Below are 24788 nucleotides of genomic sequence, written 5' to 3' on the forward strand. Positions count from 1 at the left end.
CAACCGGCCATGCCACAAAGAAACACTTGGTTGCTCAGTCACGGCAACAACATGGACACGCACACTAGATACATGAAGTAGATACAAAGTATCACTCTTGCAGCCTCTCGCAATCACTCTTGATCCCTTACAGATCTTCCATTTTCCATCACCAAAGGTGGTATGAAAACCATCATCATCTAGTTGCCCTCTGCTAATCAAGCTCTTCTTGAGCTGAGGTACATGCCATACATGCTGAAGTGTAAAGACAGAGCCATGCTGAAACTGTAACTGCACATTGCCAATACCTACAATCTCACATGCATAGTTATCCTCAAGATGGACAACACCATGTCGATCCCCTGTATAGGCAAAGAACCACTCACGATGAGGAGTGACATGAAAGGAAGCACCTGAATCGAGAATCCAGGTATGCATGTCATCATCTGTATCTGCAAGTAAAGCATGTGCACCAAAGTGTGAAGAGACAAAGAGTACGTCACTCCCACTATCACTGTCATGAGTGACTACATTCACCTCTTCAATTTTTACAGTGCTCTTCTTAGGCTAACTGTCCTTCTTCTCTTCCTTGCTATCATCTGTCTTCTTGCCTTTTCCTTTCTCTTTCTTCCATTTGTAGCAATCACGTTTAAAGTGACCCTTCTTGCCACAATGATGACATTCAACATCTTTGCCACGTGATTTACTGCGTCCCTTGCTATCATATTTGCCCTTTTGCTGTGATCTGCCCCTAGTATGCAAAGCACTGGAAGACTTGCTGGATCCATTGTTCTGCCGATTCATTTCTTCCATAAGTAAAGCACTCTCTACATCAGCATACAAAAGGATCACATTAGAATTACTCATAGCAGTCCTGAATGTATTCCAACTCTCTGGTAGAGTGCAAAGCAAGAAAGTAGCCTTAAATTCCTCATCAATCATGAACTTCAAGGCAACCAGCTGGTTGAAAATGGAGTTAAACTCACTCAAGTGAGTAGACATTGTTGTACCCTCTTTCATACGCAAATCCATAAGCTTTTTCAGTCAATACACTTTGCTTGCAGCACTCTTCTGTGCATACAATTCTTCCAGTCTAGTCCAAATAGCATATGCAGAATCCAAACCTTCAATGTTGAACAACAAGGCATCAGAAATCAATAACTCTATGGTTGAGCATGCAAGCTCATTTAACTCATTCCAATCGTCCTGTTCCATGTCTGCAGGCTTTGCCCCTTTGGTTTTGATCAGCTTTGCCTGCTTCTTTTGCAACAGGATATTGTAGCACTGCTTTTGCCAAACTGCAAAGTTATGTGCACCTTCAAGCTTCTTTATGTGCATCAGATTACTACTGTCATTGCTGCCAGCCATGATTTTCAGCCCAAATGTGACCAAAAAACAGCAAATGCAGGCCCAAAATTGGCACCGAAGTGACCAAGGTACAAACAAGTACCAACCAGCAATAAATGACCACGCAGAAGCACAGATTTCAGATCTGTAATTCAATTTTCAAAAGCACCAAACCATGTGCTACAGCATTCCACAACTGATTACAGCTGTTCCCAGGGAATATGCATCACATTACATGAGAAATCCCAAATTTTAGCTGCAATTTCTGTTGTATATGTACTCACAGGCATAAAATTTGACACGAACGGCCAAAATCCCCAAAATTTTGTGCTCAAAGCATCAACCACACATTTGCATTTTCCCTGTTATGCATAGAACAAGCCAATTTTGCCAAAATAGAGCAATTTCAGCAAAACTCCCAAATTTTATGAAGTGTTGATGTCCAAATTGCGTGGAATTCAACCTACATGTACATAAAATGACTAAATGCTGCACATATTACCCAAACTGCAAAAGCCCCAAATTGCATGGGGTCCAATGTGCATCAATGTTGAGAAATTGGGTAAATTTCAGCCCAATTTGTGCTTGTATATGAAAAGCCCCAAATGTCGGAGGCAAAATGTCACAAATTCCTGCAATTTCTGAGACAAATTTGATAGTCCTGCATCACATTCCCCAAGTCCGGGAAAAGCCCCAAATTTTATGGGTCCAATGTTGAGAAATTTCACTCAGATGAGCAAAATTTCACTAATTTTGGCAAAATCCCCAATTCAAATGAGCACAATGTCTGCAATTTCTAACGCAGATACCTCAATTTTGCATAGACAGTCTCCATCTGGAAAAGCCCCAAATTTATGGGCCTAAACCTGCAAGATTTGCACACTATGCTTATGTGCGCGAACACCCGGAGAAGAGGAGGCAAATTCAAAGGAGATTTTGAAGAAATAGAATTTCTCCCTCCCTTTTTTTTTGTTTGAAATATGTGACGGGATCCATTGACCTTGTTCGACCGTCCCGCCACGCACTGGACCTGTCCCGCCGTGCAACGCGCCCCCAATCCCGTCACGTGGTCGCCGTGCAACGCGCCCATCAGCTGCTACCCGCCACGCGCCGGCTGCTGCCCCAACATTGCCCAATCAGCTGCCCTGTCGCTTGGTCTCCAGCATCCATGACCACCTTTTGCAGCTCACAACCTATTGTCTATCTTTAGAGATTACATTTTTTTGTCCTGCGCCTGCACCCTGAAACTGTAGCTTGACAGAGACGTGACCTGTTGACCTACACAAGCTCGGAGGAGTGCGAACACCTTAACCGCAGCTCTGATACCAGTTTATAGTGACAGGTTAGGCACGAAGATCAAGACAGTCAGTCGTTAGTTGCGCGCGGAGAGACAGAGAGAGTGAGAGGGAGCAATAGCAAAGAGTAAGCACGTTTTTAGGTACAATGACGACTGTGTACCTTTAGGTTTTTAGATAGATATATATGTGTAAGTACAAGTGCTAAGGGTGTGTTCACACCCGAGCATGATTAAAGGCAAGAGGGCCTTTATTCCCAACATACAGTGCCAATCCCATCAATGCTGCAAGCATGGTTATTTCCAATAAACTTTTCCATAATTGCCTGCATTGAACATAGCAGACAAAAGTGCATCAATCACATCAACCTTGGTAATCTGCATATACTGCATGTGACATACAAGAGCATCATAATCTACTGCACATAATACATCAGCCTTTGCATCTGAGACCTCCTCTATGACTACACTGGAGGCCACATTGGCCTTTTCCTTGACTTTGGCTACCTCAGATACATCTCTCTTATCCTCTTTCTTCTTTTTCTCTCTTGCATTCTTATTTCTCTCTTGTTCCTTCTTGTAGTACCTACAATCAAGCTTCTTGTGGCCCTTCCGACCACACTGATAGCAAGTAACATCACTCTTTTCCTTTCCTTTGCTCTTACTTCTACTTCTTTGTCCAGCATTTGCATTTTTCTTTTCAGCCCTACCTCTAACATTGTAAGCTAAGTTGCTGCCTTCTCCATTAGACTTACGTCTAATTTCTTCATTCAAGGTTGAACCCCTCACACCATCATATGAGAGATTGGGGTTATTACTAAGAGAAACTACCAAGGTCTCCCAAGAGTCGGGCAATGTCATGATCCAAAAGATCGCCCTCAACTTATCATCAAAATCCAAATTGGCATCCTTGAGCTGATTTAAAATGCCAATAAATGCACTCTCAAGTGCTCAGCTCCAAGCTTGGATTCATCCAATCGCATATTCACCAACTTGCGCATTAAATGCACTTGATTAACATGTGTGGTGATCTCATAGGTAGTTTTCAACTTCTCCCATATTGCATAACCAGTATCTAAGCCCTTAATGTCTGCCAAAATGTTATCAGTGACACCCATCTTTATATAAGCCACAACCTTTTTGTTGACTTTGGCCCAATCTGCATCACACATTTGTGCAGGTTTATCTTCCTTCAAAGCATCCTCACAATCCTTTAAGAACAATATGCCCTGCATACGGTCTTTCCAAAGGTCAAAGCCCTGACCATCAAACCGTTTGATTTCCATCAAACTCTTAATGTCAGAACTAGAAGAAGTTGCAGCCATCTTTATCACAAACACAAGAGTAAATGCATTGAACTGCAAAAGCACAAGCTGAACAGCCCAATCTGACCCAGCTGAGCAAAATTTCATCAATACATGAAAAGCCCCAATTTTTTCGGGTCCAATGTCAAGAAATTTTACTCGGAGGAGTAAAATTCCAACAAATTTGGCAAAATCCCAAATTTAACTGAGGTCAACACGCACAATGTCTGCAATTTATGACACAAGTGTCATTGTCAAGCATAAACGCGGTCAAATCTAGGAAAAGCCTCAAATTTCCGGGCCAGATTTGCACAAATTTAAAGATTGTGCTTCCACGTGTGAATGCCCGTCAGAGCAAGGGGATAAGTGGGAGTAAAAGAATTTATCATAAAAAATTGACGCTCCGTTGACCAGTCGACACGTCGCATCTGACAGCTCGTCCGCCGCGTGCGCCTGGTCAGCTGCCCGCCTCGTCGACCGTCACACTAGTTGCCACGAACTCGGTCCCGTGCACAGTGCTGTCACCTGGCCGCCATGGCTCGGTCTGCCACGCTGATTCCCTACGTCGACCTGGTTTCGCTGGCACCCGCTATCCAATCACGAGCACTTGTCACCTAGTCCACACCTGGTTGTTGCCCGTCCACTGGCGTGTCAACCACGCACTGGTTCCTCCATCGCCTGCAGCCCTGTCGCTGGACCGTTCACTTCCTGCTGATCTCAAACTGGTCACCCTTGACTTGTTGAGCTGCAACTAACAAACTAATACCTGTGGTCTCACTAAGCGTGCACAACCTGTGCTCTGATACCAGTTGTTGAGAGTGCTACAGCTAGAGGAGTGAGCAGGTGAGTGAGAACGACAGAGAGAGAGAGAGAGAGAGAGTACAATACGATTTGGGTGTACCAACAATGTGTTGGTACACAAAGAAATAAATGCATTTATACTTATGGCTTAGGGTGCATTCACATGTACAACTAAATAATACACGTATACAATACATGGAGGTAAATAAAAGACCTTTTATCCCAACACCGTCTACCTAACACGCCAACTACCACATGGCACTCTTGCTGCACCTATCACCTACTATACCTGCTATTCCAGTTGATCCTGCTACTCTTGCATGTCCAAGGAATGACAAGACTCATTTCAATGGGTCAAACTTGGCCTAAGTTTCACTCTCAGCTTCACATTTCGACTTAGCATCCGAGCGTTGGGCGCACACTTGACAAACCGCTATGTGGCTTGGGATAGGACCCGTTGCATCAATTTGGATCAAGAGCTCCAAAATTTCAAAATCACAAATAAGGATAACTTGAAAGTCAAGTTAGTTGAGTATCGATGTCTCCTCGTTGAGTTCTTAACCACCGGGGCTCCTAAGTCCTCTAATGATCAAGTTACCCTGCTCCTTCACAAGCTGCCAAGAAAATATTTTCATCTGTGCAACAGGTGATTTCACAGCCTCAAATGCCCATATTTTATGAGTTTGAGTGTCAGTTGTTGCGTTACGCACGGTTGTTCGATCAATTTCATAACATGTCCTTCATAGAGGGAGCTCTAGTTGCATCTTATCAAAGGAAGCAACAGAGCAAGGACACACAAAACTCAAATCAAAATCAAAATCAAAATAGGGCTAGTGAATCCGAAGGAAACACTCGATGTTCTCTTAAACCTGGATGGCAAAATGTACCTAAAACGAATAGATATTGTCAACATTGTCAAAAGGTTGGCCATTATGACGAAAAGCATCGATCTAAGGCAAGAGGCACACAGCCAAAATTTAAGAATCAGACCCCTGCACGCCAGTAGCCCCCAACACGGGAAAGGGTGGTGGCAACCCTCAGCAGGGGCAGTGGAGAGGCCAAACCCACATTACCACCAATCCGTTGTCACAATCAGCGAATTACTCAACTCTAGAGGGTTTGTCTCATTGGTCTACAAAGGCCAGTATCTGTTTGGTTGGTAGACAGTGGAGCTACCTATCACGACTCCTAGAGTGAACATTTTTATTTCTCGAACACTTGCGGCCAAGAGTGTCCGTGTAGGACACAACTCCTCAGTCAAGATTCAGGCCCAAGATCGCACTAGTTTTTCCATTGACTTAGGTCCAAATCTTGCTTCAATGGATAATGTCTATTTTGTTTTTGTTTTTGTTTTTGTTTTGTTTTTTGAGCCAGGTGCCTAAACAGACTCAAAGGCGGAACCCTGTGCCACTAGCTAGGCGGAACCCGGGAAGAACTTGTTGTATGATCAGTAGCTTTGCTAATTGGGGTATGCAGTTTTCTTCACAACGACCACAATCGAGGTCCTAGACTCTCAAACTGGTTTAGTGATTGCTCAAGGCATGGTATTTACCACATGACACACTTTCTTACCGAGCCAACTGCCGATGATTTTGGGCTACGACTCTCTTTATGAGCTGTCACATCATAGGATGGTTGAGGACCTTCCACGCCTAAAACTATCTCAAGAGGTCTGTAAAGCATGTCAACTAGGTAAGCAGCATTGTATACCCTTTCCTCAACAGTCTATCACTCGTATTGCGAACCCCTTAGACTCATTCATATTGATCTTTGTGGTCCCACATCCACTACCGCCTTAAATGGCACACTGTACTTCATTTTGATAGTGGATGATTTCTCCAGATACATGTGGGTGTACTTCCTCAAGCACAAGTCTGATGCTTTTGCTTACTTTAATGCTTGGGTGATGCTAGTTCATAACCAAACTGATCGTCGTATGGTTATTTGGAGGAGAAAGTCTATGTGGAGCAACCTCTCACCTTTTCTTCCACTGACCAAACTAATAAGGTATTTCTCAAGGTATTTTGCTTGCGGAAAGCTCTTTATGGGCTGAAGCAAGAGCCAAGGTCTTGGTATCACACGATGGACGAGTTCTTACGAACTCATGGATACCATTCTACCCCCTATGATCCAAATCTCTACATACGCACCACTAGCGTAGGGGTCAACTATATCCTATTATATGTTGATGATATAGTACTCACTGGCTCTGATTCTGCAACTCTAGCATAGATCGTCATGTGGTTATTTAGAGAAGGAAGTCTATGTGGCGCAACCTCCCACATTTTCTTCCGCTAACCAGACTAACAAGGTATTTCGCTTTCGGAAAGCTCTTTATGGTCTGAAGCAGGAGCCAAGGTCTTGGTACCACACGATGGACGAGTTCTTACAAACTCATGGATACCATTCTACCCCCTATGATCCAAATCTCTACGTGCACACCACTAGCGCAGGGGTCAACTATATCTTGTTATATGTTGATGATATACTATTCACTGGCTCTGATTCTGCAGCTCTAGCATAAATTAAGACATAACTTTACACTACCTTGGAGATGACAGACTTCGAATTGTTGTCTTTTTTCATGGAAATAAAGATTGTTAGATTCAAGGAAAGTATCTTTCTGTCACAGTAGAAGTACACCCTACAGCTGGTCGAACAGTATTGCACTAATCAGACATAGCCAATGGCCATGCCTCTAGATCCCACTATCCATCTACACAAGGATACCTCGGGTTAGCCTTTTGATGCTCATACCTATCGTTCTGTTGTAGGAAAATTACTCTGGATGATTCATACTAGGTCAGATCTTGCATTCTCAATTAGTTTGCTTAGTCAATATTTTAATGTATCTAGAATGTCTCATTGGATTGCTTGTCTTAATGTGTTAAGATATTTAAGTTGTACCTATGATTTTGAACTCGCTTATAGTTGTGGTTTGTACTTGCAGGGATTCAATAATTGTGACTAAGTGGGAGATCCTAACACCCGACGTTGTCTCATGGCGGCTATCTCTATACCTTGGGCACAGCACCCATCCCTCGGGCCAGTCATAAGCAAGAGACAGGGCAGCTTCCACGGCCGAGGTCGAGTATCAGGCTCTTTTCAATGGCACTACAAAGGCCATCTATCTGCGAAACTTACTGGCCGCATTATAGTTTCCTTGCAAGTCACCTACAGTTGTCTACTGCAACAACCAAAGTGTCATTGCCCTTGCGGGCAATCCTATCATCACCCCTCGGACAGGCATGTGGCGGTTCATTACCATTTCACCACAAAGAGCAAGTTGAGCTAGGCACCGTCCGCCTAGAGTTGGTATTGTCAAGCGACAATTTTACAAATATTTTGAACAAGGCGATCAACCGGCCAGTTCTCTAGTATCTTCTACCACGGATTGACTTGGATACAACATCCTCTACTTCTTCCGATTGACGAGGAGAGGATGTTGTTAAAAAGACTATTAGGGTTTGCACTAAGGACACAAAGTGTACGACCACAACAGAAACACAAAGACACAGACACAGACACAGAGGGCAAAACTCAAGCCCTAAACGCAAAACTCAAAACTCAAACCCTGAACGCAAAACTCAAAACTCAAACACAAACAGAAGAAGGGAGAGAGAGGACAACTCTGAAGTGAATAAATGCTGTAAATGAATGTAAGAGTGTATAGTGTGCTCAAGGGCAGAGCAATGTCGGAGTGTGACGTCCTTCAAAGATGGATCCCAAGTCTGTGACCACCAGTCGGAGTGTAGGACTGCTGAATAGTGAATGGCAGCAGGCTGATCACCAAAATGCAGCAGTCTAGAGGCTAGAAACTGGTAAACGCAACAGTGTACCACTGATCGGAGGCTGGAAACTCTACACAATCTGTTGTAAACAGCAGGCTGAAACAGTGTTCTGAGTGTGTCAGGGCCTGCAATGCTGAAAACGCGGGCTGGCTGACCCTGGAGATGATGGACAGCAAGTTGAACAGCAGTCTAGGACAGTGTGGAGCAGTCACCAGCAACTGAGAGCTGTCGCCTACAGCAATGGACAGGCTGAAGATGATGTGGCTGCAGTCGATGATGACTGGACGGCAGATGGAGGCGGGCTGCAGGCTGGAAACTGGGCGCCAACAGCAGCAGCAAAGGGTGTGTGGGCTGGTGTAACCTACAAAACAAGGTTGATTGCTGAATGGGGACAGCCTGTCTATTTATAGATGTGGAAGGGCGCCCCAAAAATTAGGGTTTCCACTAAACTTTGTCGAACCACTCCCCGTTTTAGGGTTTTACTCTAAAAGAGTATTTTTAGTGTGTTTTGGGGCTGTTTAAGAAGCTAATCAGCAAGTAATGCATATTTTAGCTCAACACCCCCTCTCAGGCCCAAAACTGAGCCGAAAGGTTAGGCCAGCCATTGTGATGTTGATGTACCCCAAGGCATCCCACCCCAAAGTAGCGAAGGCATTGGACAAAGGGTGCACGTCGGCTGCATAGTGGCCTACCAAGACTACAGAGGCGATGGTTATCTTACCAAGGGAATCCAAGTAGTCAGCCCAAAGAGGATAGGGCATCGGACAAAGGGTGCACGTCGGTTGCCCAATGGCCTACCAAGCCCTACAAAGGCGGATGGAACTACATGGAATGTTTTTTTTTTTTTAGTAAGTAAAGTAAATTTGATGGGATGCGGCCGATTGAGTAAAAGTGACCCACAAGACGGGAGTAGGGAGGGTACACCCAACACATCACAAAACAGTATAAGCTAACCCATCCACTCAGGGTGTCGATGACGAGGAAAAGTAGGTGATGAGGTATCCATGTGATGAAAAAGAATGATGGTGTGGTAACAACAGCCACCAATGGAAACAGCTTAGGATTTGCTCAAGTGGTGCTCTGCACAATGAGATGCAAAGTATGCTACATACTAAAGAATGCTCATGCAACAGGTGCCACTTGGACAGTGTCCCTCATGGAAAAATTGTTTACTTGCCCAAGCGCCCTAGTACAAAGATGATGAAATCATGCAATGCAAAGGGTAAGGTACAACAAGGGGGAGAAGCCGATTTCGAAGACAAAGTGCAAAAGCCTGTAGAATACCAAGAAGGATAGGAACCCCCTCTCAACCTGGATGTAGATGCCGAAGAAGAAAGAGGAGCCTGATGTCGGTCTTCGTGTGGTGCCGAGAACCATAAGAAATGAAGAGGAGGAGGAAGCATCCCAACTGGAAAAGCTAGGTAGAAGTCACCGCCATGATGGCATCAAGAGAGATGCTGCACGATCCGCCTCATGAGGGAAAGCCTCCATGCTGGTAGAAGAGCAAAACTCCAAGGATGATGAAACCATGAAGAAACGGCGCACATCCCAAGTCTCCAACCCAGGTAGGACTGGGCAAACCTACATGTTAGCCCTACACTGAAAACAAAACCTGCAAAGGAGATCAAAGTCTACAATCACAGAGGTCAGTAGTGAGATGCTCCAAAAAACAAAACAAAAGTAAAATGAAAAGCTAACTGAAGGAACAAGTGCAAAGATGCAAATGTGTATGTGTGTGTGAGTAAATGCAGCGGAAGACTTAAAATGTAGAGACAAAAATCCTATGGGTCCGACTCTAAGAGTGCGAAAAATGAATGCTAGACTAAACTAGGGTATCCAAAAGGACCTAGAGACATGCTAGTCTAAGAAGGTGGCCACCATTGCGTACGTCCAGTAGCAGGGCTCTGCCAAGGGAATGCCTGACGAGGTGGGGAGGAAGATGAGATAGATGCATGAAGTGCAACGGGATCGGAACCTACAGACCAATCAACCAATCCTTCAGGAGTAGAGAAGAATGGCCGCTGAGGCTGTCTGGGTGCCACATGTCCAACAGTTGCTGTGGGGGCTGGAGGAGCAGATGGGGCAGCAGCAGAAGGCATAGCCCCACTGGACTGTGAAGTCGCAACGGTCTGCTAAGGCTTTTTAGGTGGAAGACCTTGGGCCTTGGAGCGACATTCCTCGTCCACATGGCCTACTCTCTGGCAATGTGTGCAAAACCGGTTTTTCTTAGGGAGTTACTGCCAGATAGGTCTTGATTCTTTGGTTCCATCGGAGGAAGAGGAGTCACCCTTTGATTGGCTTGCCTTCGCATCTAGCGAGTTCTTGCCACTGGTGGTTTTCCCTCCCGAAGAAGAAGCAACCAACCCCCTCTGCTCTAAATAAGGATGTGATGAGGATTACTTGTGGACTTGATCATGCAGCCTTGCGTAACGCAAGAACTGGCACTCAAACTCGTAGAAGGTTGGCAATCGAGGTTGGGAGATGATGTGTTGAATGAAATCGAAGTATTTTGCGGGCAACTTATTCAAGAAGAATGTAACCTGATGATCATCTGACTTTGGAGAGCCAGTAGCGGCAAACTCGGAAAGTAACCGCCTATAGTCAGTCAGCTTGACTCTCAAATCATCCCCTTCCTTAAGAAAGAACTCTTGAAGCTCAAAGTCGAGATTGATGCGCCGAGTATGATCACAAGCCGCATAGTGGTCGAGAAGGTGGCTCCAACGCTCTGACGCGAGCAGGAAGTGCTACAACTGAGAGTGAAACTCAAGAAGCGATCCCTGCATCAGCTCAACATTGGCTGTAGCATTGCGGACTCTCCATTGACGGATGTAGTCAGGGTGAGCTAGTCGAGGGTCCAGCATAGGCTCTAGACCAATGACGAGGTCCCAAAGAGCTTGAGACTCAAGCACTTGTTGCATGAAATTGGACCAATTAGTGAAATTTCACCCGTTAAAACATGTCTTATCCGTGAAGGCATTCTTGGCCGTTGCAACAGGAGTGGTAGTGCTCGGAGATGGATAGTGTGAAAAAGTGTAGTGGGGATAGGATGGGGAAGTGGAGTACACTTGGGAATGGGCCCCAGAGTGCCCACCAGGCATGCGAGTAATGTGCAAGGTGGATCCATAGGTAGGGATGGGCTGACTAGGCATGGGCATGGTAGCCACATGAGGAACCCAAGGAGGTGGTATGGAAACACAGGAAGCAGAAGATGGGAATCCCTGCGTAGATGTAACCCAAGGAGAGTGTGAAGACGCACCATAAGCCGAGGATGGAAACCCCTTCGTATGAGTGGTCATGGGAGATGTGAAGCTGGGGATAGTAAGGGGGATGCCCATCATAGTCGACCCAGGAGTAATGGGTATGCTCATTTGGTGAAACATGAGAGGCACTGTGTTAAAGGGTGGCATTCCCCCTAACGAATTACCATGGTGCAGAGAGGTAGAGAATGGGGTGGAGAAGGAAAATGTGCTAGGAGCGAAGATGGTAGATCCAACCCCTAGGGTGTGTGATGCAGATGTGGAGTGTAATCCGAGATTTTGGAAAGATGATGAGAGATGATCAAGGTGTGATATAGAAAAGGGTGGGATGGGAGGGAAGTGAGAAGTGTGTGTAATATGCTCAAATGAAACAAAAGCTGTAGATGTACCTGAATTCCGTCTACTTTGTAAGCCCCCTCTATTGAAGTTCACATACGCAAAGCCATCCGGATCCTGTACCTCAAAAGAAGAAACAGGCGAGGGTTTTGATTCATGCAACACAAAAAAATTGTACAAACCTGACATTGGACCTAGCTGAGATGATGAAGATAGATCGCCCGCGTTCCAAATGCCATATGTCCTCCATGATCGGAGAGGTGACCAGCCTCACCAACCGGTCCGAATGTGGTAGCAAAACTGGTAGAAGGGGTGTAAACATCACCGTACTTGTTGCGATAGAACTCCTCAAAGTCCTCCTCTGTCATGTTAGTGAAATCTGGTGAAGGTGGAGTATCGTCCTCCTCACCGAGTCCATAATGCCGTCTCAAGGGCTCCAATGATGGAGAAACCTGACAAGACATCATAGAAATTGGACAAGAAGGTGTCTGGGACATTGTAATTCAGCTGCGAGTTGTATTGTGTGCCTTGCACAAAGACTAGCTCTCAAGAATATCCGCATGATACTATTTACAAGAGCACCGGCTCTGATACCATGTTAAGAGGACTGCTAGGGTTTGCACCAAGGACACACAGAGTGTACGACCACGACAGAAACACAAAGACGCAAACACAGACACAGAGGGTAAAACTCAAACCCTAAACGCAAAACTCAAAACTCAAACACAAAAACTCAAACACAAACAGAAGAAGGGAGAGAGAGAACACAACTCCAAAGTGAATGAATGCTATAAATGAATGTAAGAGTGTACAGTGTGCTCAAGGGCAAAGCAATGTCGGAGTGTGACGTCCGTCGAAGACGGATCCCAAGTCTGTGACCACCAATCGGAGTGTAGGACTGCTGAATAGTGAATGGCAGCAAGCTGGTCACCAAAACGCAGCAGTTTGGAGGCTAGAAACTGGTAAACGCAGCAGTGTACCACCGATCGAAGGCTGGAAACTGTGCACAGCCTGCTGTAAACAGCAGGCTGAAATAGTGTCTGAGAGTGTTAGGCCCTGCAATGCTGAAAACGCAGGCTGGCTGATCCTGGAGATGATGGACACCAGGCTGAACAGCAATCTGGGACAGTTTGGAGCAGTCGCCAGCAGCTAAGAGCTGTCGCCTACAGCAATGGACAGGCTGAAGATGATGTGGCTGCAGTCGATGATGGCTGGATAGCAGATGGAGGCGGGCTGCAGGCTGGAAACTGGGTGCCAACAGCAGCAGAGGCTGTGTGGGCTGGTGTAACCTGCAAAACAAGGATGATTGCTGAATGGGGACAGCCTATCTACTTATAGATGTGGAAGGGCGCCCCAAAAATTAGGGTTTCCACTAAACTTTCTCGAACCGCTCCCCGTTTTAGGGTTTCCACCGAACTCTCTCGAACCGCTCCCCGTTTAAGGGTTTTACTCTAAAAGAGCATTTTTAGTGTGTTTTGGGGCTATTTAAGAGGCTAATCAGCAAGTAATGCATATTTTAGCTCAACAGATGCTTCTCTTTTACTACTTTCAGTTTGAGAGGGAGCGGTTTCCTTCTCTTGATAGTGACATTGATGATGTTTACAACCTTTTACTTTCAAACATTTATTTATTATGTATTCTATATTTTGAACATTTGTAACTTCATCCACACTGTCAAGATGACATGATTGTAAAAGGGTGCTTGGGCAAGTGAACAATTCCCCTACAAGGACACTGCCCAAGTGGCACCATTGCATCACATTTTGCATGAGCTTGAAAATTTGCATCTTCCTTTGCATTTACCCATACATTGGCATTCTATTTATGTAAGCATACATATGTACGAATTTATCCCTTTTCGGTCACCCTTGGAGTGGTTAACTCTGGATCTACCATAATCATCGCATTGCACATGGTAGTCTCCGAAGGCAATCTTTCCCTATGCTTGCATGCTGGCTATGCTTATCTTGCTTGCTTACCCGTCTTGCCTTTCTCTCCACATATTCTCTACATGATTGGCACACACATACACTTAGGAATCCCTAGGTACTTATCCTAGTAGTGTATGGGATTGTGGTGCTTGTTGTATGAAGATCATGGAGCAATCCATCCTTATTTTTCTCATACTTCAGAACACAGTGACTCAATGGGACAAAAACTGATTCAAAACCATCACTTAATGCTAAATCTTCTTAACAAAACACACCAAAAACCCTTCCCAAAAAAAAAAAAAACTCAAAAAGTCCATTGTTGATTCCATCCACCTTTATAAGACTTGATAGGTCCCTAGGCAACCAACAAGCACACTTGGTCCGATGCCGTGGCCTCTCTGAGGCGATCACTTGGGCTCCTTTGGTAAGATAACAATTGCCTTTGTAGTCTTGGTAGGTCACTGGACAACCGATGTGCACCATTTACCTAATGCCCTGGCTACTTTAGGATGGAACGCCTTGGGATAAAAGAAAATATATATCGAGGGCTTATTTCTCATGGCTCAGTTTTAGGTCTAAGAGGGGGGTGTTAAGCTAAAAATGCATTAGTCTGACTTAAACAACCCCAAAACACGCTTAATTAATAAAGAAAACCTCTTATTTTAACGAGAAACATGATCCTAGAGAGTTACTGTGTTCCACATGCAAAACCCTAATTTGGGTGCACCAAACTTTCTATAAATAGACATGCAGTCCACCACTCTCCCTTAATCTCGTTATTGCAGGTTTTAAGAGCCGTATCTCTATTGTCCACACCCCGTTTGCAAACATCACGGTCAAAGCTTCCACTAGCCATCTGCTACCATCTCGCACCTGATTCAAGCCTTTATCACCTATTTGCAACTATCGCTAGGTCCCAAGAGCTATCGTCTATAATTTGATGCTAACATCAACATTTGGTATTGTCGCCATTAGATAGGAATTGTTGCCCTGATCTTCTCTCTCCTCTGAATGCTGCGTTTTCAATTTTTGGCTACCGCCCATTCTCTCACCTTTGTGTGCTATGTTTGCACCTAACAGCTATTGTTTAAATTTTCCCACTCCTCAAGTACATGCATTTTTAGTCTTTCTCTCTCCTACGCTGCCAATTTGCATTTGTTAGTATTCGACACTTAGAGACTGCCTTTGCTGCGATTCAAGATCCCTTCGGAGTACAACACACTCTATAGCTCATAATCTTTGCCTTGATCCCAAAGATACGAGAGTTCGAGATTCAGTATTCACTATATAGTGTGTTTGCTGCATGAGCATTGTATATTCATTATTCATTCACTTTATTATTCATTGTGTTCATTCTCTCTGTGTTATCCTAACCCTAACCCTAACTGTATTCTAAGTTTATTAGATTGTGCTTTGTTGTTCGATTGGTTTTGTGCTTTTGCGTTTAGAGCATTGCTTCTCAACTTAAGCACTACTCGTACCTTTTGTGAATCAATACGAATACCATCAATTTAGATGATATGACCAAGGTGTAACAGCTCCGTGCAAAAAAATTCGCATTTGAATAATTTGGCAAACAATTGCTCTTGCCTTAAGAGATATAAGATGATACGCAAATGTTTAGTATCTTCCTTCACCAACTTACTATAAATAAGGATGTCATCAAGAAGAACAACTATCCACTTTCCGAGGTACATATAAAATAAATTATTCATCGCCCATTTGAAAGTTCTAGGAGCATTGTTCAATCCAAAAGGCAAAACCAAAAATTAATAATATTCATACCGCGTTCAAAACGCAATTTTCAAGACATCCTCCAAAGCTAGCGATATCTGGACCTTAAATCAATTTTGGTGAAATACCATACACAACAAAGCCGATCTATAAGATCATCCATCCTAAGCAACAAATATTTATGTCATCCTTCTTTTTAGTGAAAAGAACAAACACGTCCCATGAAAATTTACTTGGCTCAAATAAAATCCTTAATTCTATAGTCTTGAAGTTACCTAGCTATCTTGACATCCTCTTTCGCGCTAAACATGTAAGGTTGCCAAGAGATGGAAAGGCTACTAGGCATGTTTCAATCCTATAGTCTAAGGTTCCGCAAGACGACAAAAGTCCATTAAGTAGCTCAGACGAAAAAATATCAGCATACTCGTGTAACATCGAATCCAAATACTCACTTATATTTGAATTCATATTAAGATTATTATTTTCAAAAAATCAATTTACATTGAGAATCAAACACTTTTTCAATGAAACAAACATAACTAGTACCACTTGGGTCGAAAAAACATCGCGTAAACTCCATCGCCGAAATCGTATGTACATTATTTTCTCTGATCCTAGAACCCAGAGGATAAACAACCCTCAATCACATGGAAACGACCATCAAGCTCCTAAAAAAAACATGATTTTTATAATCAATATACAAAAAGGAGTATTTATCAAAGAACCATGGCATACCAAGAATAATATCAACATGGTCAAAGCTCATAAGTCAGAAATCCATGATCTGATGGTATTGTTGGATGGAAAGATCCAAATTCGGTAACAAGTGCAATTGCACGTAAATGCTCTAATATCAATGAGACATTCCCCTGGATTCCAACATGCAAACAAGACACAAAGCAAGCCAAACTCACCATAAAAGGGACTAGACATCATATTCACCTCCCAACCATAGAGCCAAACGCTCACTCCCAAGCATAGGAGCTAGCAATACTCCAAGCCACAAATATATCCCAAGGTTTGGAGTCCCATACTACCAGCCCACACCATCCCAGTGTAAGGATGTATCAGCCAACGGGCCAAGAGTCCAAGAGTGATAATCACACAACAATGTGTACTATAGGGCCTTGAGTCCTGTAAATAGGACTGGGCTACCCTAATCCCAAAGTATTCTTAGTCCATTCACACTAAGTCACTTCATAGCTACCATGACTAGTGTAGCTCAATACGACTTGTGACAGCCACAATGGGCAATTCCTTCAAGGCCATTAACATGAAGCATTGGTTGACAACTTTTAGCTAGGACAAAAACCACACCCTAGCAAATACAACTATGCATTTTGGCTATCACAAGACCTTACTCATAGCTTCTTACAAACACGTTTTACAATAAATTTGGAACAAATTTCCAACCACTTAAGATACCTTGGAGATGAAGCACATATCAACCAATCTCATTTATTGACACACCAAGGAATGTAAGACTTGTTAGAGCTTGGCATTCCCTGGACAGGCAATTCCAATTGTGAGCACTTTTCTGCAATTGCACCAAGCAATCCATGTGGTAGACAGTCCATACAACAAGCGGCAGGGAGCACAGGTGCCACATGGCACAGCAAGATGGATCAGACAATTTGCTGCGGTCGGTCAGGTGCAGGTTGCGTTTTTTGTTGGCTATTCATTGGCCCCAATTTCCACACACTTCCTCAATTCAGATCTCAAGTTTCCACGCTTCTGATTGTGGAGATTGCCCTTGGGATTTATAGATTGGAAGATCTTCGAGGTGGAGACATACCCAAACATACTCTCCGCACCCATGTACATATCTGCATCCTTATACAGCATTCTTCACTGTAGATTTTCTGCGTTCCTCTCTCTCTCTCTCTCTCTCTCTCTCTCTCTCTCTCTCTCTCTCTCTCTCTCTCTCTCGGTCATACGCTTCCGCACTACTTCACTCTAACATTGAAGGACAGTTAGACCTACCTGAAGAGGAGATTTCAGCATGCTCAAGGCTGTGTTTTCAGTGTTCAAGGGCAAGCAAAAGAGCTGCGCATGAGAACAAGGGTGAGACGACCGTGGGCGTGCGAGAAAGGAGCAAGTTTGCTGAAGCTGCTTCTGATTTTTGCTGTTTGAGAAGAAAGAAGGCTGCGTTTTGGGCCTTCAAGTGCAGATTTTACCTTTTCATCACCTCCGACAAGTGAAGAAGGAGCGAGACAAGTGGCAAAGAGCCCTAACATGCTGCATTCACAAAATCAAAGGGGGTTGCTTTTTGTGTTTTGTGCAAGCATTGTAGGTGAAATTGTCTTCTAAGGCGCCTGAGAGCTTGTTACTTGTTATGGAGGCTATTCATCGTCCTTCTTCACGACACGAGTCCAAACTCTCTTAAAGTGATAAGTTGGAGTTGGCAAAGGCTCTGGCACATTGGGACAAACTAAATGCTCACATCCGTTCATTTTCATCTCTCATGCACTACAATTGTGATCTCTCATATAGAGTATTTGACAGTGACCCAGGAGATATGATTGGGGCTTAATCAGATGTGTAATCGAATGACCATCATGAAACAAGTTTCTTTAAAAGTGTAGATGAGGACCATGAGTGTCAACAAGTCAACTTCTATGCGGGAGCATATTAATAAGCTGAGGCAACTTTAGATGCAAGTACAAAATGCAAGGAAGGTGACCACTTCTGAGACATGGCAATAAACTCTTCTTTCACAGTTATCGCCCCGTTTCAGTGGTTTTTTTTCCACCTTGATTGCTTCAAGGCAGTCGGAGACTCTTCAATGGGAGGAGTTAGTTCCTATAGTCTTGGACTAAGAGGAATAGTTGAAAGGGACCAATGCTTCTAAATCTGAGGCCTTGGTTGGTCAATCCTCTCAGAAGAAGGAAAAGGACCAAAAGAAGAAGGAAGGACAAATCAAAGAAAGACGAGGAAACGGAGTCCACTTGTCACATCTGTGGCAAGACAGGTCACCGGAAGAAGGATTGCCCCAACAAGGAGAAGAAGAAAAAGGAGAAGGAGAAATCTTCAAAGGATTCCAGAGCGGTGGCTGCTCCCTCATCAGCTGCTTTCCTCCACTTGGAGGTGGTTGAGGCATCGACCTTGAAGGCCACTGATGCTACGTTGATGGCCCCATAAACTCGAGAGTGGACTGTTGGAAGTGATGCCTCATAGCACATGCAGCCTTCGCATGGCCAGATTCTCATTGGTGATAGTTCTTCTATTCCTATACAAGGATAGGGTGGCATGCATCTTACTCCAAATGGACGAGGTGGTGCCCATACACATCCGAGGTGCTTTATGTGCTGACCTTGGGATACCATCTACTTTCCATGCACAAGATTTGTGCCCTCAACCCCTTGGTCGAGTTTGATGTGGATTCTTTTTGAATTCTTAATCGTGGCACGAGACAGTTTCTTTCTTTAGGTTATGAGGAGAATGGAGTCTATAAGTTGCGGTCTTCTTCTGCCTTGATTTCTCTCCTTCTTACCTCTCAAACACAGTTCGAGCTTTAGCATGCTCGGTTTGGCCACCTCAACTATGATTACCTACAGAAGGCGTCTAAGGGACAACTTGTTTGAGGTTAGCCGGATATTGTGGTCAGCCAACAGCCTTGTGTATCCTGCATCTGTGGGAAGCAAACTCGTAATGCTATTCCCAACAAGGCTTCAAGGCAATCTTCAGTACCCTTGGAACTTGTTTCTACAGATCTTCGTGGACTGAGGAGGATGGAGTCCCTTTGAGAGAGCTTGTATTTCATGCTAATTGTGGATGATTACAACAGAATGATATAGGCTTATTTCTTGAAGCTGAAGTTGAAGGCTTTCTCCAACTTTACGGATTGGTTGCTCTTTGAGGAGAACCAATCGGGCCGAAAACTAAAGACCTTACGATCGGAAGAACAGAGAATGTGTTTCTAATGAGCTTGCTCGTTTTTGTGCAAATCGTGGTATCGACCAGGAGTTTGCCAACACAAACACCCCTCAGGAGAATGGCATATTGGAGCAGAAAAATCAGTGTGTGATCAAGATGGCTCATACCATGATGGAGCATAGACAGACACCTCAGTGTCTATAGACTGAGGCTATGGCTACTGCAGTTCACATTCTTAATCAATCCCCTATTTCCGCTATTGTTGGTATGACCCCTTATGAGGCGTACTTTGTGTCATGAGGACATGTATTTTTGAAACCTCACTTAACATGTGGATTAATTTTTAATCGCATGATTGAGTAAATGTTACACATGTGAGGTGCAACTGGGATTAGAGTAAATTTACAAGCCCAAGACCCAAGAAAATCACAGAATGTCAAAGGCAAAAATTGCTATAAGTTATGTTGCGCAGGTACTTGGAGGTATCTGGTGTCAATTGTTGGCCTAGGTCATTCATTTGGCCATAAGTGTCAGTCGGTGACACTAGAGATGTGGCATTTAATGATACCTAATGCCGATCTAATGGTCAAAGATGGCACAAAGAGACTCGGGAGTGGAACATGCCTAGCCAATTTAATTATTGGTCAGTCTGATTATTTTTCTGGGCACTAAAATAATTATTAGATTAATTTTCAGTAATTAAAGGCTGAAAATTAATATTTAATAGGAAAAACAAGATCATTCTTCTTGTAGCAAATGTGGAAGAGCTGTGAGCAGCCATGGCCAGCCTATTTTCAGCCATTGCAGCCAACCACGAGTGAGTTTTGAGGAGGCGATTGCCGATTCGGACCCTCCACAGCTAGGCGATTGCATCCAAGTACAAGGTGACAGCTGATTTGGATGTCTCAGTTGTAGGCGATAGCATTTAATGCTGTTGTGGTAGGGCAACAACTGCATTTGACTGATTTTCAATCATTCTTCGCGACAAAACTATGAATTTTCTCTCTCTACAGCTTTCTCTCTCACCTCCCAGCCTTCACAACCTTGCTCCGAAGATCTCAACATTTGGACCCTTGGAGACTGAGAAATTACAAATTTCTCTACTGTAAACCCTAATTTACAACAAAAATTAGGATTTAGCAATAGCCTCAGGAAGCGCACCAAAAATTGGAAGCTCCAAGACTTGGATTTTTCAAGGCTGAAGGTGAATTTCATTTAAATTTAGGTGGAGGACTAGCCAGCCATTGAATTTGGGGCATTTCCATCGTCTATGAAGTGGGTGAAGGCCAATTAAGTGCCCGAATCAAGGGGCAAAACAGATTGAAGACTTGTTGGTCATTTGGACAGCAAGGGGACTCTTTATTGCAAAGGGGATTGGGAAAATCCCATTGTAAATCAACTTCTTCTTCAATAAAGCTAAAGAAATGATATGGGACTTCTTCATTTCTTTCTAGGTCATGAGATCTATCAAACTTCGAGGGGGATCTTTATTTCCCAATAGCGATATGTACAAGAGCTCTTGACTGCGTGTGAGATGGAGGGATATAAGTCTCTTACAACTCCTATGGACCCGAATTGAAAGGCTACGGCTCATTCTATTTCTCCTTTGACGGATGCTACCCATTATAGGTAGCTGCAGCTGGTTGGCTCCTTGATCTGGCTTCTCTATACTCGTGTTGACTTATGTTATACTGTAGGTGTGCTCACCGGATTCATGAGTGAACCCAAGACGTTGCATTGGCAAGCTGCTTAGAGGATTTTGAGGTTCCTATGGGGGACTCATGATCTTGGGATCGAATATCCAACAAGTACAAGTGATGCACACTTGGTAATTACAGGATGGAGTGATTCAAATTGGGCTGGCGATGCGGATCATCGGAGGTCTGCGACAAGTTATTGCTTTACATGGAGCAGCAAGAAGCAACCCACGGTTCCCCTATCTTCGACTGAGGTAGAGTATTTCGAGGTGGAGACATGCACAGATATACTCTCTGCACCTGCATACATATCTACATCCTTATACAGCATTCTTCACTATAGATTTTGTGTTCCTCTCTCTCTCTCTCTCTCTCTCTCTCTCTCTCTCTCTCTCTCCCCCCACTCTTTGTCCTAGTCATACGCTTCCACACTGCTTCACTCTGACAAGACTCCCTTTGGTTCAAAGAAGTTTGGACTACATTGATGATAGCAATGACAAGGCAGGTGGACTAAAAACTTTGGCAGACCTACACATTGATTAATGTTGAATGCTATACCACCCCTCTTGAGAATGCAAGCACAATTCTTGTTTGGCTATCACTTAAAGAACAAATCAATTCACCTTTCTCCTAAGTCACAATGTTTTTTAAGTGCCACAAAGATATGGATGTTTATGTTTCAAAAGGGCCTTGCATGTAAAATCACCATAGAGTTACTCAACATTTGAGATTAGTAGTTTGTTGCTAGCTACAAAGGCCTAATTGTGCTTTCTAGAGAGTCAACATGCTAAGGCAAAGCTTTGGTGATTTTAAGTCCTTAGGTAGAAGAACAATTTGGACCAAATCAGATGACTAAGATTGGATCTACAGACTTGATTGATTGGTGCACAAATGACAGTTGGATCATGAGCAACCATCCAACTAACGAAAGGGAGAGCAACCACATGGTATTTTGGGCACATATACCAAACATCCTTGTAGAAACTCTCAGGTTTTACTCGCATAAGAGTATTCCTAGGAAAGCCCATAGAGCTTCCATAAATTCAAAGTCTTAAAGCAAGGTCTCTGCTCTTTAGAAGAGATGATCAAATTGTCATGACACTTTAGTAAAAACAGATTACAAAACTCCTCGTGTCAAATGTATGTGGCCACCAGATGATCTCATTACACTAGTTATAAAATGACCCAATACTGAATACTCAAGCTCCTCCTCACCTTCTTTGGTATCAGACAATATAAATCCTTACACTATGAAGGTATTACCAGACAACAACTGAGGAAAAGCTGATGTTGCAAAAAATGAAAGCAATAATCTTCAAAAGAATATAGGAATGGCTCAAACATTCAGCATGCAAGATTCTCACAAACTAAGCAAGGGATGCATAGTAACAACTGAACTTGAGAATGAGCTGTGCTCACAACAGTACCACCAAGTCACCAATTGCCAAAGTTTTATTTTTTGCCTCTTTTTGGGAAGGGAGGGGGGGGCGGGGGGACTAAAGAGCAACGAGCCAGCAACCACTGCCAAATTTTTTCTGAGCCATTCATTAATTAACTGAGAAGGATAGACAGCCATGCCTGTAAAAACCGCTGCCAATCCTCAAGTGCCTCTTTTGCCATGCTGACTCCGATCACAAAGACTAAAGGAGAAATCATACTTGCAGCTGAGAAGGGTGACAAAGGAGTAACAGAGAGTGCTGCAGTGATCAAGAAGTAGATATTGGCCACACGTCGGAACTGCTCAAACAACGCCTTGGGGAAGAATGTAATGAGATTATACTTTGTGGTGGAGACATAATTGGAGGGGTAGCACACAGGTTGTTTGTCAGGTCTGTTGCAGTACACAACTCGAGAGTAGCCTTCGGTCCCAATTGATGAAGTTCCATGATGGCCATGCAAATGCAGATCACATGTGAAGTTGTATAAGTTGCTCCAACGGACTCTCCTCTCCCTTGGATGTGTCATTACTTCAGCCTATTCCAAGAGGAGCTCCAACTAGTTGCACATTAGCAGGATACCAAATCCCACAAGAACAGAGAAACAACCCCTGTGATCACTTGGTTTTTTCAACCTCCAAGTTGCACTGGCAAGATAGAAGGACCACTAACCCTGTGATTGCATTGCACGGGCATGCATTATAATCTGATGTCTACACACCAGAGAAGTTTCTTTGCTCTTGTTAACATCTGCCCAATGAACGCTATGCACAATAGTCCAGAGGGAGGCCTGCCCCATGAGGCCCTCCAGTTCAGTCATCAAGCTGCCGGCCCAATGCCAGCAATGCAGCCTGAAGGACTGCACCCGGTGCATGTGGTCATTGCACAGAGGAATAAGCTCCTATTTTTCTCTGCTGCGTGTGACACGCAATCAGCATTGTGATAAGGGGGATTGAACGGCAGATTCCTGGTACTGATGATGACCAGAGAACTCTTTTTCTTCCTTGGCTGTACTGCCCCTCTGGCGATGATAAAAGACTCTCTGTGAAACTTGTTTAAGGGGGATTGAACGGCAGATTCCTGGTACTGATGATGACCAGAGAACTCTTTTTCTTCCTTGGCTGAATTGCCCCTCTGGCGATGACAAAACACTCTCTATCGTTACTAGTCTTGAAATTGTAAGACACTCCACAGGATGCTAATTAGGCAAAGATGGAGATACGAGAGAAGCATCCACGCTCCTTTTGTGCGCGAAATGCTGCTGGTCTTGAAACGAATCAGGCCTTGGCAAGGAAGGTACTTGATTCCTTGCGCACGGAGGGAAGGCAGGAACAAGGGGGAGCGCCCTGACTTGAAAGCGATGCTAGGGTTGCGGATCAACCACAGCGAAGAAAGAAGGCGTCTGCGAAGAGGAAGAACGGGTGGAGTCGGAAGCACGTGTAAGGAAGGGAGGCAACCATGGCCGCCAAGGTAACGGGAGACGATTCTTTGGACAAGATGCCGTACTTGTGGCAGCAGCGGCAGCAGCACAAGGGAACGTGACAACGACCGGGTGTGAAGCAGCAGCACGGGTGTGGTGCTGGTGCTGGTGCTGGTGGAAGCAGAGGAAGCCATTCTTCTTTGTTCTTCTTCGGCACGTGCAACCCGTTTGAGGCAGGCAATGAATGAATGATTCTCGCTTATTCTTATAGTTCTGGAAATCTGAGACGCCCCGGGGCCCAGGGCGCACACACGGGCACACTCTCTCGTCTGACTTTTACATCGCTCTAGCCTAGCCTCTCTCTCACTTGGGTGCGTCCTTTGTTTGACACGCTTCATCGTTCCATCCATCTCCAACGTCCTAATTTGCCACGTACCTTGCCTTGCTACCTATACAAGGCTTCTAAGGCCCATTACACACTGCCATTGCCCGCTCAGTTATCGCCTAGTTTGCGTAACATATTTTTCTACCTGCTGGCAAATGTCTGATGTCCGCCCGTCCGCAGGTGTTTACACACCACTCACC

The 24788-nt window shown here is 44.2% G+C and overlaps 1 protein-coding gene across 3 annotated transcripts in view; it reads right to left on the bottom strand.

Annotated features, from left to right (window-relative positions):
- Window positions 1-24439, bottom strand: part of LOC148019960 (putative phospholipid-transporting ATPase 9) — a 98710-nt gene extending 74271 nt beyond the window's left edge. The window contains exons 1-2 of one of the 3 annotated variants that reach the window (XM_087700181.1): window positions 23128-23259; window positions 22926-23044 (exon numbers count right to left, since the gene is read on the bottom strand). In XM_087700181.1, the coding sequence (XP_087556307.1) occupies window positions 22926-23044; window positions 23128-23242 (234 nt within the window). In that variant the 5' untranslated portion in view covers window positions 23243-23259. Of the gene's footprint in view, window positions 1-22925 lie in introns of all 3 variants that reach the window. The other 2 variants (XM_087700179.1, XM_087700180.1) reach the window with 2 other exon arrangements.
- Between the last annotated feature and the right edge of the window lie 349 nt (window positions 24440-24788).

This window comes from Lygodium microphyllum, chromosome 19, assembly GCF_053477565.2.
Source record: "Lygodium microphyllum isolate KBCC chromosome 19, Lygodium_microphyllum_v1.1.10, whole genome shotgun sequence".
Taxonomy (NCBI): Eukaryota; Viridiplantae; Streptophyta; class Polypodiopsida; order Schizaeales; family Lygodiaceae; genus Lygodium; species Lygodium microphyllum.